The 19,419-nt window shown below is 39.5% G+C and overlaps 1 protein-coding gene across 1 annotated transcript in view; it reads left to right on the top strand.

Annotated features, from left to right (window-relative positions):
• hlk (hulk) overlaps positions 1 to 19,419 on the top strand; it is a 118,231-nt gene that overhangs the window by 17,979 nt on the left and 80,833 nt on the right. The window contains exons 2-3 of the mRNA XM_070092126.1: positions 15,313 to 15,495; positions 17,008 to 17,148. Coding sequence (XP_069948227.1) covers positions 15,313 to 15,495; positions 17,008 to 17,148 — 324 coding nt within the window. The remainder of the gene's footprint in view (positions 1 to 15,312; positions 15,496 to 17,007; positions 17,149 to 19,419) is intronic.

The raw sequence follows: 19,419 nt of genomic DNA, 5'->3' as shown, positions 1-19,419 counted from the left end.
GAGGAAGAGTGTTGTTTATTCATGACATGTCTGACTATGTAGCTCAAGTTAACATTACTTGGCCACCCAAGTAATGTTAAATTATTAAAAGTTTCTCCTTGTGATAATACACTAAAATTAGAGATAAACTTAAATAGGTCTCTTCGGAAATTAAAGAAAGACATAAAGATTTCAAATAAAGATATTGATACTGTATACTCCACAGAGAGAGAGAGAGAGAGAGAGAGAGAGAGAGAGAGAGAGAGAGAGAGAGAGCGAGAAAGCGAGGTGTACTAGTTGTTGATACACTTCATGTTGAAGAGGTGTACTAGTTGTTGATACACTTCATGTTGAAGTGTACTAGTTGTTGATACACTTCATGTTGAAGTGTACTAGTTGTTGATACACTTCATGTTGAAGTGTACTAGTTGTTGATACACTTCATGTTGAAGAAGTGTACTAGTTGTTGATACACTTCATGTTGAAGTGTACTAGTTGTTGATACACTTCATGTTGAAGTGTACTAGTTGTTGATACACTTCATGTTGAAGTGTACTAGTTGTTGATACATTTCATGTTGAAGTGTACTAGTTGTTGATACATTTCATGTTGAAGTGTACTAGTTGTTGATACACTTCATGTTGAAGAAGTGTACTAGTTGTTGATACACTTCATGTTGAAGAAGTGTACTAGTTGTTGATACACAACTTACCCTGGCCATAATTACGTTAACTTACATTAATAAACTATATAAGACAGACGAGCATGAGAGTCGTATAAAGTTACCTTAGAATAGGTTACATTATACCAGCATACATGACACTTGGCAACCACCAGAGCCATCTGGCATCACTTGTCCCCGCCTGGCACTAACTCACACTGAACGTGACACTTGATGTCTGGTACCAACCAGTATCACCTTGAGACCAACCAGTATTATCTTGGTACCAACCAGTATTACCTTGGTACTAACCAGCATTTCCTTGTTACCAACCAACATTATCTTGGTACCATCCATTATCGCTTTGGTATCAATATCACCTTGGTACCAACCAACATCACCTTGGTACCAGTCATCATTGGCATCAGTGGGTACCATTCGTTACTTTGGCACCACCGCAGCATCATGGCACCAGGAGGGCGGCGAGACCGCCTGGCATCAGTTCGTATCCATGGCAGTGCCAGGTGGTGGTGCGGAAGGTGGCCAGCTGGTACATGAGTCAGCCAGTGGGTGGACACCACCACCTTTCCCGTAAAAGTCCCCCATAGGGGTTAAGGAGAAGTGCCTTGCAGGGGCCCTTGATCAAAGGAACTAAGGCTACTCTTCCTTGGGTCAGATGTACTTACGAATTGTTAGATAAGACACATATGCAATAGTTAGGTATCTTTATTTCGAAACGTTTCGCCTACACAGTAGGCTTCTTCAGTCGAGTACAGAAATATTGATAGCAGAAGATACTTGAAGACGATGTAATCAGTCCTATGGAACAATACTCTTCTCCAGACTGAGGGACTGATCACCTCAAAACTTCAAGGGTGATAGACTGATTACATCGTCTTCAAGTCTCTTCTGCTTCTATCAACTTTTCTGTACTCGACTGAAGAAGCCTACTGTGTAGGCGAAACGTTTCGAAATAAAGATACCTAACTGTTGCATATGTGTCTTATTTAACAACCTGTCGGTATTTTATACCATTTTAGTGTCTACTTACGACTTCACGAGGTCCAAGTGCTTGAGTTTAGTAGTTAAGTACTTAAGCTTACCACCCTAAAGAGGCATAGAAGTTAAGATATAAGATTTCGTTCGGATTTTTAACCCCGGAGGGTTAGCCACCCAGGATAACCCAAGAAAGTCAGTGCGTCATCGAGGACTGTCTAACTTATTTCCATTGGGGTCCTTAATCTTGTCCCCCAGGATGCGACCCACACCAGTCGACTAACACCCAGGTACCTATTTGCTGCTAGGTGAACAGGACAACAGGTGTAAGGAAACGTGTCGAAATGTTTCCACCCGCCGGGAATCGAACCCGGACCCTCCGTGTGTGAAGCGGGAGCTTTAGCCACCAGGCCACCGGGCCACACAAGGCCACCGGGCCACCCCTTGTAGAGCAAAACTCTCAAGGGGTTCGGGAGCTGGAGCTCAGCCTAGTCAGACACTTAAACTGAGTTACGAACAATCTGGCGAAACCAAATTGGCAGTGTTTTTAAGATTTATACTAAATTAAAGGGAGACAATAATATTTTTTATTGGGTGTACGACTCACTTTCACGCCATGTTTTTATAATTCGCGGTAGTTCTGTATAACAGAGGTGTAACAGATCATAAGATTTTAATCATTTATAATTACAATTTTTGAAAAGCTTAACCTCCATCATTTATTTAAACTAATAAATTGGAATTAAGTTCAATAACAATTGTAACTTTTTTTCCGTTCAAGCAAAATACGCTGGTACTGAAAGCTTCAAACTGACCATGAGGGGCATTCTCAGGTTATCACATGGAAATCATTGTTACATTTTACTCTGTAAAATTGACAAATTCACATGTACACAGTTAACTGGCACTCCGATCTTTCCTCTTAGTAAGGTAGACAAGCGTTGAAAATTTGAAGCCGATCATGAGAAGTGTTCTCAGGCTCTCTCTCGAAAACCTCGGAGGGAAAAGAATACGGTTAATAAAACAGTTATCCTTTTCGGGGGATGTACTATAGTACATTGAGTCTTGCACTTCTCTTCATCTCATTACTCCTTTCAGCTTTCATTCCTCCTCCCTATCTTCCCTCAGTTGATGATGTCAGGTAGGTCCAGGTGATGTTAGGTGGGTCCAGGTGGTGGAGGTGATGTCAAGTGGTGGAGGTGATGTCAGGTGGGTCCAGGTGAAAGAGTTTATTTTCAGAGGCTATAAATCAGATACCTTGAAACACTCGTGTAGTGTTTCTCAACCTTTTTACCCTTGCGGAACTCTTGAAATAATTTTCATGTCTCAGAGAGCACCTATATAAAATTATATATTATCATTAATGTCTTTATTTCTCTTTTATAAACTTCAAGTTCATAGGGAAAATATAATATATTTTTTTTCTAATAACTAGTTAAAAAAATTAACCGTATCTGTAAACAAAAAAAAAACAACAACATAAATAACCGATACCATATATAACGCATATAAACAGAACGAAAACAGATAATAACTACTACAATAACTTAATCGTTTATTGACAGTGTTGACAAGGCATAAGATAAATCAAGACAAAATCTTATATGAACAAATATATGGGTTAAGGATATGTTATTTTTGAAGCCAATTTAGATGACGAAATTTACTTCTCTAATGTAAAACCTGTGGTTGTCTTTTGATACACGAATACTTAATTCGGGGTCGAACTTTAAATAAACACACACTTTGCTCTAGATATTTGTTAAATAAGAAAATGCTTACTCATACATGTAAGAGGTTAAAAACTGCACCAATATATTGCTTTCCTATGAATGGCAGGATACTCTTCTTTCACAGAAATCCGGAACTTATTCAGGGATAGGTCAGTAAACCTCATCTTAAGTGTACGATCAGACTGCAGCTCACAAAGTTCTTCCTCCTAAAGTCAAGTTCTCAGGATGAGCAGAAGATTCAGAGTATGGATCCTTCACCCAGTCATACACTTGTGTTGAAAGGGAAGGAAAATAATGATGATATACGAATCCATCATCTACAGCTCCTGTCCACTGACCACTAAAGGGGTTTTCGCACTGGTGCCGTATAGACTTCGCTAAATTTATTCCCCATTATTATTATACTTTTAAATGATATAACAGGTTGAAGACTTTATTATAATACCCAAGAATTTTCCAAGAATATGCCGTTCGTGTATAATAAAATTTCGAATATAAAATTAAACACAAAAATGACTCGAAAATACATTTACATATGATTAGCCTATTTATCACTATTTCTCTCGGAACCTCTAGCGACCTCTCACGGAACCCTAGGGTTCCGGGAAACCCCTGTTAAGAAACGCTGCTCGTGGGTGTATACTTGGTATAGTTTTAGTATACTGATTTCGCTGTTTCAGCTTCCAAGAGGGATACCTTGATGCGGGTAATGTGCTCTTGATCCTAATTCAGGTGAAGCTGGACATGTTTCCTTCAGCCTGTTCACCTAGGAGTAACTAGCTAGGTTCCCGGGTGTTGTTAGTCTACTGTTAATGACTAGCAGCCTAGGGGAGGGATACCGGGAGGGGTGAGGGGACGTTAGTAGACCCTAGATAGTGCTGGACTTTGGAGTGAGCTGAGGCAGGATAACAGCTCTTAGCCTGTTAACTCAGCAATGTAAAACAACTGAAATGATATCAGGCAACTGAGACGTTGTAAACAGCGGAGTATCGGCTGTTTTCATGAATGAATTAACGCAGCTGTAACGACGATGGTGACTGGTTGACAAAATTAATTGCCGGTACTTTTAGTAAAATATATGAGAAAAATGTGCCAAAACAGAATTTGGCTGTGTATTTCGACGTTTCAAAGTAGCTGGGGGCATTTTTCTGACTTAAGTAAATACGATGAGGCGTTTTTTTTTAGATCTCTTTAAGAGCTTGTAAATTATTACGACCCTGCCAAGTCTAGAGATGAGACTCTGGGAGGAGGTGCCGTCATGTCGTTGAGAAGCTCCTGATCCTAGGAACTGGATGCCTCCTCCCCTTCCATGGATCGAACCTGAAGGTCTCGCATCCCCCCATGGCACTTTATGACCCTTTCAGGTTTAGCGGCCCCTCCCTCCCCTTGAAAAGAACAGTGAATTAAACAGATATTATTTTAGGATGGAACGATGAACACTAAGGAAACGTGAGGGAAGTTTTTATCCAGGGAACGGGAGGGATGATCCAGTTCCTGGGATCCAGAGTCTTTCGGGTTATATGCTTCAAGTTGTTAGTAGCAGGTTGTATACTTCAGGTTGTTGTTAGTAGCAGGTTGTATACTGCAAGTTGTTGTAAGTACCAGGTGACTTACCACTTCAAGATTGGATGTTAAGTTATGAGAAACGGTTATTCCCACGTAATAATAATTCCAACTCTTCTGGAAGGAAGTCTTTCAAGTCTACATAGCTACTGAATCCATAGTGGAATGAACTCGGATTAAATTGTAATAAACAACTGTCAATAAATAAACAGAAGGATGGACGGGGGAGCTAGACTAGCAACACATTGCAGGTGTACCGAGGTTAATGTAAAAATACATATGATGTATTTTTTCTGAAGTGAAACCCGAGACTCGTGTCTTGATACACCGACTTCAAGACCAACTTGGAGGCGCTCCACAATGATAACTAGAAAGACGATACCGGGGAAGGTGTAAAAGAGAAAGAGAAAGGTGTAAAAGAGAAAAGAGAAAGACGTCAGGTGAATGCTAAAAATATAATGACAGTGAAGAAGCAAGCGGAGAAGGGAGGAAGAAGATATAAGGAAAAGGGAGGAAGAAAATATAAGGAAAAGGGAGAATGACAACACAAAAGGGAGGAAGAAGATATAAGGAAAAGGGAGATTGGAAACCCGAAAGGAAAAATGACAACACAAAGTAGGGAATTAAAAGAAAAAAAATCGAAGGTTGACGTGTAAGGAGAAAAAAGAGTAGGTTAAAGGAAGAATAGGAGAAGGAAGCAAAGATTGCACCAAAGTTGTGTAGAAGCTAGTAGGGGCAGTGAGACTTGGCACGCCTGTGACATCTTAATAATAGTAGAAGGGTCAGCACGAGGGAAAATGAGGGAGGGTGGGTGGGATGGAGAGATAGAGGGAGGGAGTGGGGGAATGGTAGGAGAGTGCTTATGGAAAGAGGTATGTTTATCGTATGTTTATTTTAGGTGAGTGCGGGCAACGCATGGGCGTGCTAGGGAAGCCTCGGAAGAGAGGACGAGGGGCGTCGACATATGACACACTCCTCAGAGAACTACTAAGCCTGAAACCAAACAAGTCACCTGGACATCAGAGAACTTCATAGTTTGAAACCAAACAAGTCACCCAGTCCTCAGAGAACTTTATAGCCTGAAACCAAACAAGTCAATGGTCCTCAGAGACCTTCATAGCCTGAAACCAGTCACCCGTTCTCTCTAGGCTGGAATACTGCTGTACATTAACATCTCCATACAAAGCAGGTGAAATCGCAGATCTAGAGAGTGTACAGAGATCCTTTACTGCACGTATAAGTTCTGTCAAGCACCTTAACTACTGGGAACGCTTGGAAGCACTTGACTTGTACTCGTTGGAACGCAGGAGGGAGAGATATATCATAATCTACACTTGGAAAATCTTGGAAGGAATGGTCCCAAATCTGCACACAGAAATCACTCCCTACGAAAGTAAAAGACTGGGCAGGCGATGCAAAATGCCGCCAATAAAAAGTAGGGGCGCCATTGGTACACTAAGAGAAAACACCATAAGTGTCCGGGGCCCAAAACTGTTCAACAGCCTCCCATCAAGCATTAGGGGAATTGCCAATAAACCCCTGGCTGCCTTCAAGAGAGAGCTGGACAGATACCTAAAGTCAGTGCCGGATCAGCCGGGCTGTGGCTCGTACGTCGGACTGCGTGCGGCCAGCAGTAACAGCCTAGTTGATCAGGCCCTGATCCATCGGGAGGCCTGGTCATGGACCGGGCCGCGGGGGCGTTGATCCCCGGAATAACCTCCAGGTAACCCGGTCCTGACTAACTGCACGGGTTCTAAAGGACTGCGAAAACGAACTTAGTCCATTAGCTAGCCTCTTCAACTACAATCCTCATCACTACAAGCAGGACTTGTACCGGATAAGTGGAAAATGGGAAATGTGATACCCATTCATTTACAAGGCGGGAGATAGCTGCTTAGCTTCAAATTTTAAGTCAGTCAGCCTAACCTCAATTGTGAGAAAGTTGATGGAATCAGTAATTGAGGATACAGTCGAAGCTACCTTGAAAGTTACAATATGATCGGTGAATCTCCACGCTTATTTTTACAAAGAGCGTTCTTACCTTACGAATTTACTAACGTTTTTCACTTAGGTTTGTGAGTCAGTAGATCAAGATAAAGAATATGATAGTATGTATATAGACTTGAATAAGGCATATATGTCTCACACAAAAGACTGATGAAGAAAATAATAGCACATGGTATAGGAACAGAAATTATCTCATGAGTTTGCTTATAGCTGATTGATAGGCAGCAGAGAGAGTTTTCATGAATAAGGAGAAATCAGAATGGAAACCTGTCACAAGTGGTGTGCCACAGGGGTCAGTATTGGGATCCTTGTTGTTCACAACCTGCATAAACGACATAGATAAGAGAATTACCTTAAATGACGAGTTTGTCGATGACCCCGAAATAGGCCGTCAGGTAATTTTTGATGAGGACACTAGAAAGCTATAGGATGACCTGGAAAGGTTGATGTGGTCGGAGACGTGGCAGATGCAGTTCAGTGCAAACAAATGTAAGGTTCTAAGCCTAGGAAAAGAATGATTATGGCACTCATAAGTTAAATAATGCACATCTAGTCAAAATGAATGCAAAAAATAGAAGTTTGAAGCCACGACAACAGTGCGTAAGTGTTCGAACTCATTTAGATTGTACTGCTCAATTCTGGTCTGCATATTACAGGTTGGCATAAATGCTATGGAAAATATATAAAGAAAAATGGCATAGTTGATACTCTGTATCAGAAACCATTCCTACGAAGAGAGGCTGAAGGTGTTGAATCTGCACTCTGGCAAACAAAAGTAAATATATGGATTATATATAACGTGCTGAATGCATTTAAACAAGACTCAGTAATGGATTCAAGCTGGACATACTTATATTAAGAAATGATATAGTAAAGTAATGGTTTTAAAATAGAGATGTAAATAAGTGGAACAAACTCCCAAGTAGCATCATAGGGGCAAGAACTCTGGGTATCTTAAAATATTGGTTGGAATGGTAAATAAGTGAGAAATGGTCTGGTGATACCGACAAGATGTGGAAAAAGACACTTATGTACGGTTCAGGACATTTATTAAAGGAAACGTTTCGTCACGAGTGGCGAGTATATGAATGGGTGTGAGTCGAATCTACTTAGCATTGGCTAATAAGCCTGTTGCAGTCTTTCATTTCTACGTTCTTATGTTCTTAAAAGGGGAATGTATTTTATATTGGTGTTAGACGTGGGCTTAAAACGTTGCAGCGAGGAGGAGGCTAGAGACAATGGAAATGTCAGTTTGAGATTAATGTCTCGTCTGAATATTATGCCGAGAATAAGGCGTGTAGAAATTAGAATAAAATATGGTGTTATGTAAGGAATAATTCAGAGAGTGGAGGAAGGGTTGTTGTGTTTAGCACTTGGGAAGGGTGGAGCAGAATAGGCTGACCGAGAGGATCATCTGAACGAGGGGTATTGGTCGTCCATGATGGGTTGGAAGGCGAATGTGAAGGTTTTGAGTTCTAAGGGCTTGAACATTTAGGTGACGTGTGTGAGTGTCTTTGGTTAGAATGAGTAGAGGCAAGTGGCTTTTTACCCCATACTCATCTTGTGGGCGGTAATCAAAAGATTACAGAGGTACATAATGAGTCCAGGTGCTGTTAGAATGTAAGCAAGGTTACATTTAAGAAAGGGTTAGGGAAAACCGGTTAACCTAACTGTGTCCTGGAGATAGAAAGTACAATGTCTGCAGTCTAAAGTATGAGTGGGGGATGTTGCTGTTCAAAGGATTCAAAGGATCATTTAAACAGTGATGTCCAAGACAGCTGTTGAATGAATATATATATATATATATATATATATATATATATATATATATATCTATATATATATATATTATATTATATTATATTATATTATATTATATTGTCAGGTTAGGTGGTACACGGGCTGGAGTGCGGAGCTCGGTGATCGTTGTGCTCTACTAGGATAGGTTTTCTTGGACTAAAATTTCCTAAGTCATGAAACTGCCTGCGTTTTTAAACAAGTAATGATGGAAAAATAAACACAAAAGCAGTATAATGTGATCCTTTATTGATAACGTTTCGCCCACACAGTGGGATTTATCAAGTCACAAACAGATCTACCTGGGTGAAATAGTACATCAGTACTATTCACAAAGGTGGATTTGTTTAAACAGCGCCTGCGACACAGTTTGGATTCCTTGACGAATATAGCCTGACACCCATAACCATCTCAAGTCCATGAGATGGTTATGGGTGTTACGGTGTATGGTGCAGGTGTTGTCAAATTGTCCCTTGGCAAGCGTATATATGTTCTTCCTGCGTTGTTTGGAGCTTTTGGATGTTCTGCACGTATACTTTCTCATACGTGACACACCCCACATGGGATGGTACAACTACAGTACCAGCATTGGATATTGTGATGGATATCTTTGTTAATAAGTTTTTAATTCTGTTAGAAGTCATGCTAGCTATGTAGAGGATCTTAGAAATCTGTCTCAGAGAATAATGTATCTGTTAGGAGTCTGTCATTGCCTACTGGGAAGGAAGATCTGCATAGCTTTCCTTCTGCAATCACTGATGGAATGCGCTGGTTGCTGTAGTTTGGAAAGGGTCTGTGTACACAACTGCATTCTTCTTCTAGGAAATGGGAAGCAATCAAATTGATACAACGATGGGAAGGTCAGCTTTTAATGCCTTAGATTAAGAGCCCTTAACTACCTTCAATGTATCACCTACTCTTCCCCAACACGCTATATCCAGTAAATACACCCAGACCACTCTAAATACCAAGCACATTAAAATAGCTTACTCCAACGTTAACATCCACCACCCGGCTATGATCATAAAAAAATGAATGTAAACCATTGAAATAAGGTCCATATCCAAGTAAATGTTTATATGTAAATTGAGGAAACTCGTTCAAAAATTGAATTTTAACATGTTAATAATGATGTGATTAAATCAGGAGGTAACATAGAATGGATCTAAGTAACTGCAAAATCTGCTCTTGGACACAGCAGGGGTAAAAGCAGAAAGCACTGACGTCGCGAATGCATGTCGAACAGTCAGGATCCATAAATAATGTCTACATTTACGACGCGGAAGCGTGAGTGCTAGAGGGTTGCATCGTTCCACTGCGTCGTGGGAGAGACTGCAACCCACTATAAACAGACAAACAACTTGCAACACTGCATACGTAATGGCCACTTGTTGGATGATTTGTTAGATTTAAAGTCTATCGACTCACGAATGTAATTACGGCAGCATTGCACCTGTACACCACTACTTCAATTCCTAAAATGGCCAAGAATATATACACCGAGAAGTGCATGTCTTTGTGTGTATATGGTGAGAGTACAGTGCCTGCACTCCGAAGGAGTGGACATGTTGCAGTTCAGAAGGCCATTCGAACTATGATGTCAGCATTCATCTGGCGAGACAATGAATAAGTAACAGTGAAAATGTTCCTACTTTTCCGGTCATCCTTCTTGGTGGGAGACGGCCAGCGTGTTAAAATAAAACAACTCGGATCATTCATCAAGGGGTTAATATTCTTGATTGGTGGTGACATACAGCCTTGATGACTCTTTGAGTAGTCGATGGGCTGTATCTGACCCAATTAATAACAAACCATTAAACTCTCAGTGTGTATACCTTGAGAGACATACACCTCTTGGTGTATATACTCTGTGATTTATTTTGTATGCGGCATATTACGGAACCACCAGAAGCTAGGTACAGTAGTTTTACAACTGTTTCCTTCAATGGGATCACTTGATGTCAGTGAAGGGCTGTAGATCCATGATCCCTACGCTTTTCCATGATTTACATCTGCTCATTTGGCCCATATTGTTAGTTGGATGCGACGTGCATGGAAAAAAGAAAAACCTAATTTATTTTCTGCAGTCTTGCGGGCAGTGTTAAGGCTAAAACACTTTGTTTTGATGGCAGAAGTGTATAAATATAAGTTGGCTCTTCGCATAGTATGTGTACTTGTTGGCAAGATTTCCTCTCAGTTTCTGTTGTGATGTCTTGGAATGTGATCAGGTCTTCTACTACTTTAATGACCAACGTTTCTAAATACTTTTGTGACAAACATTTTCTTTTAATTCTACAATAATTTTATCCCACGATTATTAAGACTCGCACCATTTATGTAACAAAATAAATTGAGCATGAGAACTTCGGATTTAAGTGCCACTATTTTTCATGTATGAATGTGATGACTTGAGAATGTTAATGAGGTACACGGTGCCAGAGCTGGCTGTGGTCGGACGCTTTCTGTGATTATATACTGACTGATATTTTGATTAATTTGTTTGTGAATATCTATTTTGTTTTCTTTAACTGTATGCAAGGACAATTTTATTTTCTGACCTGTATGTAAAGAAACTTGTTTTCGAATATAAATTAAAGCGAGCTATTTATTTTAGAAATAATCATGTCTGGACTTCGAAGTTAGCACCAATCAAACCAGTTATCACCTTTTTGGGTGTTTGGGCTTTAGTGTTAGCGCCAACCAAGTCAGTAGCTTACTTTGGTGTTAGCAGCAAATACGCAATATCAACACCATTGTTGGGTGTTCCATTGGATTATATTAAAATATATTCCTGAATTAATATTGTCATGTCGTTATTATTTATTAATGGTCAGGCGCTATATTGGGTTTAACTCAAGGAAGAGTGTAGCTAAAATTCCTTGAATTAAGAGCTTCATTGGAATCAAGGGCCATCTCACCTGGAAGGTAGTAGCTAGGTTAATTTGCTAAAACAGAAATGGCCCTATAGAGCGCGTAGTATTTCCAGTGTCTAGAGTAGAAATTTAGCTTCCCGGGGGGGGGGGGGAATACCTTGATGCTGAGAGTATGAAAGGTAGGAAAAATAAGGACAATTGGATTAATGGCAGTAAGTGGACACATGCAATGTTCAGTATACTTTATTGCAGGTTACTTCTGGGGCTTATAGCCTATCTAGGCTACGCATATATATATATATATATATATATATATATATATATATATATATATATATATATATATATATATATATATATCATATATATATATCATATATATATATATATATGTCGTGCCGAATATGTAAAACTGGTCAATTAGCAAGAACTCATTTAAAATTAAGTCCTTTCCGAAATTTTCTCTTAAACGTTTAAAGATATATATTTTTCATTAATGTTAATGTAAAAAAAAATTAATTTTGCACCAAAAGAATCTTAAAAAACATACCTAACCTTGTTATAACAAGCTCAATTTATTTTAGCCTAACCCAACTAAATATATTTTAGATTTGTTTACAGCAGTGGTTCCCAAACTTTTTCAGCTTGTTACCCAATTTAACATGCCACATAAAGCATGTTACCCCTTTCACAAAATGTTGTTGTTATTGATATATATGGCTAAATTAAAACACTTGAGATATTTTCTTTTATTTATTGTATTATAATCCTCATACCGGGTACCGCATTGTTTTCTTGATTTTCAGAATTCATAACTTTTTTTCTGTCAACCCTCCATTACCCCCCAAAAATGGTTAAATTACCCCCAGGGGGTAATTTACCCCCAGTTTGGGAACCACTGGTTTACAGTAATTTAATACTAAACAAACACAATGAAATATATTTTTTTCGTTAGGTTCAGAATGATTTTGGCGAAATTATTGCATACTCAAATTTTCACCTGTCCTATATGGCAAGATGAGCGTTGCTATTTAAGCCAAGATAGCAAGTTCTGCCTATTCGGCACGACATATATATATATATATATATATATATATATATATATATATATATATATATATATATATATATATATATATATATATATATATATATATATATATATATATATATATATATATATATATATATATATATATTTATATATATATATATATATATATATATATATATATATATATATATATATGTATATGTATATATATATATATATATATTATATATATATATATATATATATATATATATATATATATATATATATATATATATATATATATATATATATATATATATATATATATATATATATATATATATATATATATATATATATATATGTCATGCCGAATAGGTAAAACTTGCTATTTTTGCTTAAATAGCAACGCTCTTCTTGCCGAATAAGGCAAGCAAAAATTTGTGTATGCAATAATTAGGCTAAATTAAATTGCGCTTGTTATAATAAGGTTAGGTAAGTTTTCTAAGGTTGATAAATTAGACACATGTGCAACTCTTGGGTATCTTTATTGAGGAAACGTTTCGCCACACAGTGACTTCATCAGTCCATACGAAGGAGAAACGTGAAGAACAGGAGGAGAATGAGGCAAACAGTCCCTCAACCTTGAGTCGATGTGGTCAGTCCGTCAATCTTGAATAGAATACAGCATATGTGCGGAGAAGCAGCTTATAAACCGTATGGCAGGAGAGGTGCAGCAATCGTAGGTGGTGTCACATTTGTTCAATGTGGAAGTAGGTCGTGCCCAAGGGTTAGGCAAGCGAAGAATTCGCAAGTATTAAGATCCCAAGAAGCTGCAGTGTCTGACAGGATTGTAGATGAACGGTTCAGAGAACCGACACGTATCGGTTTTCTAAGGTTCTTTTGATACAAAACTATTAATTTTTACATTAACATAAATGAAAAAATATATCTTTAAACGTATAAGAAAATTTTAGAAAGGACTTAATTTGAAATGAGTTCTTGTTAATTGACCAGTTTCACGTATTTTAATATTTTAAAGGTCTTGTAATACATACAAAAAGCCGTTGATAAAGAATCAGCTAGACACGCCAAGCCTGTACCCGGTAATTAGGTTTTGGCTTGATGATTTAATATGTCATCAGCTTCTGAAGGTCGACGTTGTGTGCAGTGGTGGAGGGAAACTACGTCGTGACGTCGTAACGCTTGAAGCTGATACCGTCACAGTGTGTATACACAGAATGGTGTATATATCTCATCGTATATACAATGAGATGAATCCCCATTTTATAGATTAAAAGAGTTTTTGATTGGTAATGCACACGATGAATGCAGCCTTAATGGCACCACGTGCCGTTAATAGGCTTTAAACCTAGCACGCTCACTGAGGTACTGGACCCGTTTTCTCTTTTTGGTTTTTCGCTCACTTCACTTTTTATGTATTTTTTTATATGTTTATTTTGCAACATCTTACGTTGTCTTCTAGTTCCCCGCTACATTGTGCTTCTGTTCTCTTATGTCTTATATATATCTTTTTTTTTTCTCTTATCGGCTGACAAAGTTAATGTCGTTTGTTTAGTAGTTCTTCGTTGTTGTTCTCAATTAATGCAGGAAACAATTTTGTTGCATGTCTCTAAACATTTTCTATTTTGTCTTACTGTTGAGGAGCTCTTGATCCAAGGAATTGGCGTTACCTTCCTTTTACCTGGGTGGAACTTGATTACCTCCTTTTTCCCAGGCGCTGTATGACCCCTGCGGGTTTAGCAGTCTTCCCATGAATGCAGTAATAGTACATTAAGTGTAAGCATCATAGTACGACTGCATATTCCAATGTTTTCATAATGCACTTTGTGAATATTTTTATTGTGTACTGGACAAGCATCTAAAGTCGGTACCTGACCAGCCGGGCTGTGGCTCGTACGTTGGTTTGCGTGCAGCCAGCAGTAACAGCCTGGTTGATCAGGCTCTGATCCACCAGGAGGCCTGGTCACAGACCGGGCCGCGGGGGCGTTGACCCCCGGAACTCTCTAAAGGTAAACTCCAGGTATACGTGCAAGATATTGTGATGTTTGCCAGTATAGTACAGTGAGTTTCTTATTTCAGTATTCTTTACGGGAATAATAATAATCTTGAGCTATCCAAGCTCAGCCTATCCAAGTTTTTATTTTTTTGTAGGGATTTGTGATCATTTTAATTTTATATTGCACAGAAATGTCCATCATCAGTAAATGTATCCTTATTTATTTGTTCTAGGATGGTTAGGTTAGGTAAGGTTTGTCAGGAAACAGGAAAAGTGTTTCCTGGCGCGGGTCTTAGTCATATGATGACTCGCCATTGGAGATTTTGGTCATCTGACCGAGGCGTTCCGCTGGCTTGCCGGTCCACCCCTTTAAAAATTATGGTCATAGTTACAACCATTTTTCTTCTAGGACTTCTTTATATAAATTAAAAGCAGATATCGGTGTAAGTAGTAATCCTTGTAGGAAATCATACTAATAATATTTCTTCATAAATACCACAAGTTTTACTTTATATCCCAGTATGCAATTTTTTTTAAAACGATTTCTCATTCTTTGTAGAAAATTACCCTGAAGTACCCACAGGGATTATAATAATAATGCAGTAGTATTGGCTGAGCCAACTAACAAGTGTTGTCTCCCGTGGCAGACAAGAGGAGCTGCAAGGACTGCGACAAGGTACTGTCTGAGCTGGAGACCATCGACGATGACACCGACAGGTTCGGCGTCCACTTCGTCAAGGTGGCCGACAAGAAACTGGCAAAGTCTTACGGTATCAAGATCTTTCCCGCTCTCTCCTTCTTCAGAAACAAGGAACCCATCCACTATGACGGTTAGTTCCCTTTAAGAGTGGATTATTATTATTATTATTATTATTATTATTATTATTATTATTGTTTAATTATTTTTATTAACACACTGGCCGATTCCCGCCAAGGCAGGGTGGCCCGAAAAAGAAAAACTTTCACCATCATTCACTCCATCACTGTCTTGCCAGAAGGGTGCTTTACACTACAGTTTTTAAACTGCAACATTAACACCCCTCCTTCAGAGTGCAGGCACTGTACTTCCCATCTCCAGGACTTAAGTCCGGCCTGCCGGTTTCCCTGAATCCCTTCATAAATGTTACTTTGCTCACACTCCAACAGCACGTCAAGTATTAAAAACCATTTGTCTCCATTCACTCCTATCAAACACGCTCACGCATGCCCGCTGGAAGTCCAAGCCCCTCGCACACAAAACCTCCTTTACCCCCTCCCTCCAACCTTTCCTAGGCCGACCCCTACCCCGCCTTCCTTCCACTACAGACTGATACACTCTTGAAGTCATTCTGTTTCGCTCCATTCTCTCTACATGTCCGAACCACCTCAACAACCCTTCCTCAGCCCTCTGGACAACAGTTTTGGTAATCCCGCACCTCCTCCTAACTTCCAAACTACGAATTCTCTGCATTATATTCACACTACACTGCCCTCAGACATGACATCTCCACTGCCTCCAGCCTTCTCCTCGCTGCACCATTCATCACCCATGCTTCACACCCATACACGAGCGTTGATAAAACTATACTCTCATACATTCCCCTCTTTGCTTCCAAGGACAAAGTTCTTTGTCTCCACAGACTCCTAAGTGCGCCGTTCACCCTTTTCCCCTCATCAATTCTATGATTCACTTCATCTTTCATAGACCCATCCGCTGACACGTCCACTCCCAAATATCTGAATACATTCACCTCCTCCATACTCTCTCCCTCCAATCTGATATCCAATCTTTCATTATTATTATTATTATTTTTATTATTGTTATTATCAAATTAAGCTCTAAACTTGTATAGGTCATATAGTTTACATATTGGGATTTTCCCACTCCCAAGGTAACACTGACCCTTACGGGTTCGGCTATTCCCCATGAATTGCAAAATAATATGAAAGTCAGTTGGAGGTGTCACTTTGTAGGTTTACCTTCAGTCTGACTAAAACCTGGACCACATAACTTAGTTGTGAGGGTTCAGAAAATGAAGGAGTAATTGAGCATCAAGTATTTGTAACAGAGCATGTGTTTATTGTCGTAATACCTTTCTCTTTTGTGTGTTTGTATAATTAGCAATTTGTAATTACAAATACCCTCAGGAAATAGTGTCTAATAATAATGAGTCAGGAAGCAACAATAAGAGACAGACAAAGACCAGATGCTATATCTGCTTTAACAGAAAATGTAAGGTGAAGGAAAAAATAGATAATGACAAAAGATTAAAAAGCGAACTTTCGTTGACCAGTATGTGAGGAGTGTCCAACCCCATGTGACTCCCCTTCCCTGACCTTACTTCTTGCTTTACCTTACACAGGTGACTTGATGGACGAGGCGAACGTGCTGGAGTTTCTCACCAGCCTAGAGGCCATGGAGCTGCCAGACCAGATCGAGGAAGTCAACGCCAAGATCCTCGACAAGATCGTCGAGGAGCAGGAGTTTGTCGCTGTCCTCTTCTGTGAGTACATGATGGTGACCCTCGAGTGGTAATATTCTCTCTCTCTCTCTCTCTCTCTCTCTCTCTCTCTCTCTCTCTCTTCCCTATTCAGCCTTAAGTATCTTCTCATAGTGCCACAGCTACACTGTAGTTAGAAATTGACTGTAGTTATAGTTCTCAGCAGATAGCCTCAATATGGACTATATGGCCTTTGCTCTCTCTCTCTCTCTCTCTCTCTGTCTATCTATCTGTCTATCTGTCTGTCTCTCCCATGTACTCCCACGCATTATCTTTCACGTGTTTAGCATTAGGATTTTCGCCCATTTATCGTAGAGATATACATGCCCGTATTGCTTCTTGTTGTGTATTGCTGTAGTTGCTGCTGCCGGTAGATACACATTTCTTATAGGCCTTAGTTCTTTAGTGCTGTAGTTTTTATTTTGTATATAATTTTCTAACGCTTTACAGTTTTCAGCATTTAACTTTTTTCTACCTTCAAGAGCGAGTGCCTTGATTCTTGGTCATGGGACTTTGATCCTTGGAATTGATAGTACCTTGTATCCTGGGAATTAATAGTACCTTTAATCCTGGGAATTAATTGCCTTTGATCCTAGGAATTGATAGCTCCTTCCCCTTCCATAGATCAGTTCTGATTACCTAAATTCCTGAAGTGCTGTAGGACCCTTGCTAGTTTAACGTAAGGAGGCAAGCATATAAAACCAAACATTTTTGTTTCACTCACAAGCCTAAGAGAACAGTCAGAAACTTAAGTAATGCATGTGTTTACCATGACTGATGATCTTTAAGATAGCCAATATCAAATCATCATTAAGGTATTGGTCATTAATATTATGGTGATCATCATTTAGGTGGTCATCATTAAGATGATAATTAAGGTGGATACGGTTAAGGTTATAAGTCAGTGGTAATGATCACCCTGGGTCCTGGACAGTTTTCATCCATGCCAGGTATGGCGGGTGTTAATGTGTTGTCACCTGTGTTGCTGGCTGTAGCACTGCTAGGTAGCGCTGTGAGGCATTGCTAGGCTTTGAGGGCAGCGCCAGGTACTGTGGTATTGCTAAGCACTGTGTAGTACTGCCAGGTATTGTTAGGCAATGTGGCTATGCTAAACTGTGTAGCACTTAGGCATTGCTAGGATCTGCGTGGCAATGCCTTCCATTGCTAGGCACTGGGTGGCATTGCTAGGCACTGTAGCATCGCTAAGCACTGCATAGTATTGCTAGGCACTGCGTAGCATTGCTAGGCACTGTGTAGCATTACTAGGCATTGCTCAGTACGGTTCCCGTCCTCTCCCATGTTCTCACAGCTTGCCACATTTAATCAACGAATATTCTGAATTACAGTGGCAAATTGTCGCTTGCTGTGTAGCTGTTGTGTCTGGCTCCTTTTTTGTAGCTAATATGTCTTTCTGTTTTGTAGCTGCTGCTGTGCCTGGCTGCTATTGTGTAGTTGATATGCCTAGCTGTTGTGTAGCTGCTCTCTGGTGTTGTTGTGTAGTTGGTATGTCTAGCTGTTGTGTAGCTGCTGTGTCTGGCTTTTATAGTGTAGCTGCTGTGTCGCTTTTATTGGGTAGCTATTGTGTCTGGCTGTGGTTGTGCCTGGCTGTTCTTGTGCAGCTGCTGTGCCTGGCTGTTGTTGTGTAGTTGCTATGTCTGGCTATTATTGGGTAGCTATTGTGCCTGGCTGTCGTTGTGTAGCAACTGTGTCTGGCTCTTATTGTGTAGCTACTGTGCCTGGCTGCTGTTGTGTAGCTACAGTGTATGGTTCTCATTGTTTACCTACTCTGCCTGGCTGTCGTTGTGTAGCTACTGTGCCTGGCTGTTTTTATGTAGCTACAGTGTCTAATTGTAGTTGTGATGGCTATGTCTGGCTTCTGGTGTTAAAGATCTTGCCTAACTCTAGCAAACTTTCAATTTGCTGGTTATAACATTCACTGCCATTTCTCGCTGGTAAAACACACGTGACTGATCAGGGTATCTTTGATGCCTATCACATCAAGCTTCATAATCACATGTCGTAATATCAAAGCTAAGCTCATTGATGTTATGCTTACAAGATCTTTCTCTAGCTGGCTTTGGCTTACGAGTATAATCTAACAGCTTGCCCTTTATAGTGTGCTGAGGTATTGTGTAGTTTATCATAGTTTTAATACTCTTGTTTTTTTTCTCTCACAGCATGTGTGAAGCCTGCTGTCTCATTTCAGTGTAAATTTTTTTCATATTAATATACTGTCAAATATATATAATTTTTGGCTTAAGGTTTTGAGTACCA

Source organism: Cherax quadricarinatus, chromosome 38, assembly GCF_038502225.1.
Source record: "Cherax quadricarinatus isolate ZL_2023a chromosome 38, ASM3850222v1, whole genome shotgun sequence".
NCBI classification, from domain to species: Eukaryota; Metazoa; Arthropoda; class Malacostraca; order Decapoda; family Parastacidae; genus Cherax; species Cherax quadricarinatus.
Note: the sequence above shows the minus strand (reverse complement) of the source record. Positions and strands in the feature narration are given on the sequence as shown.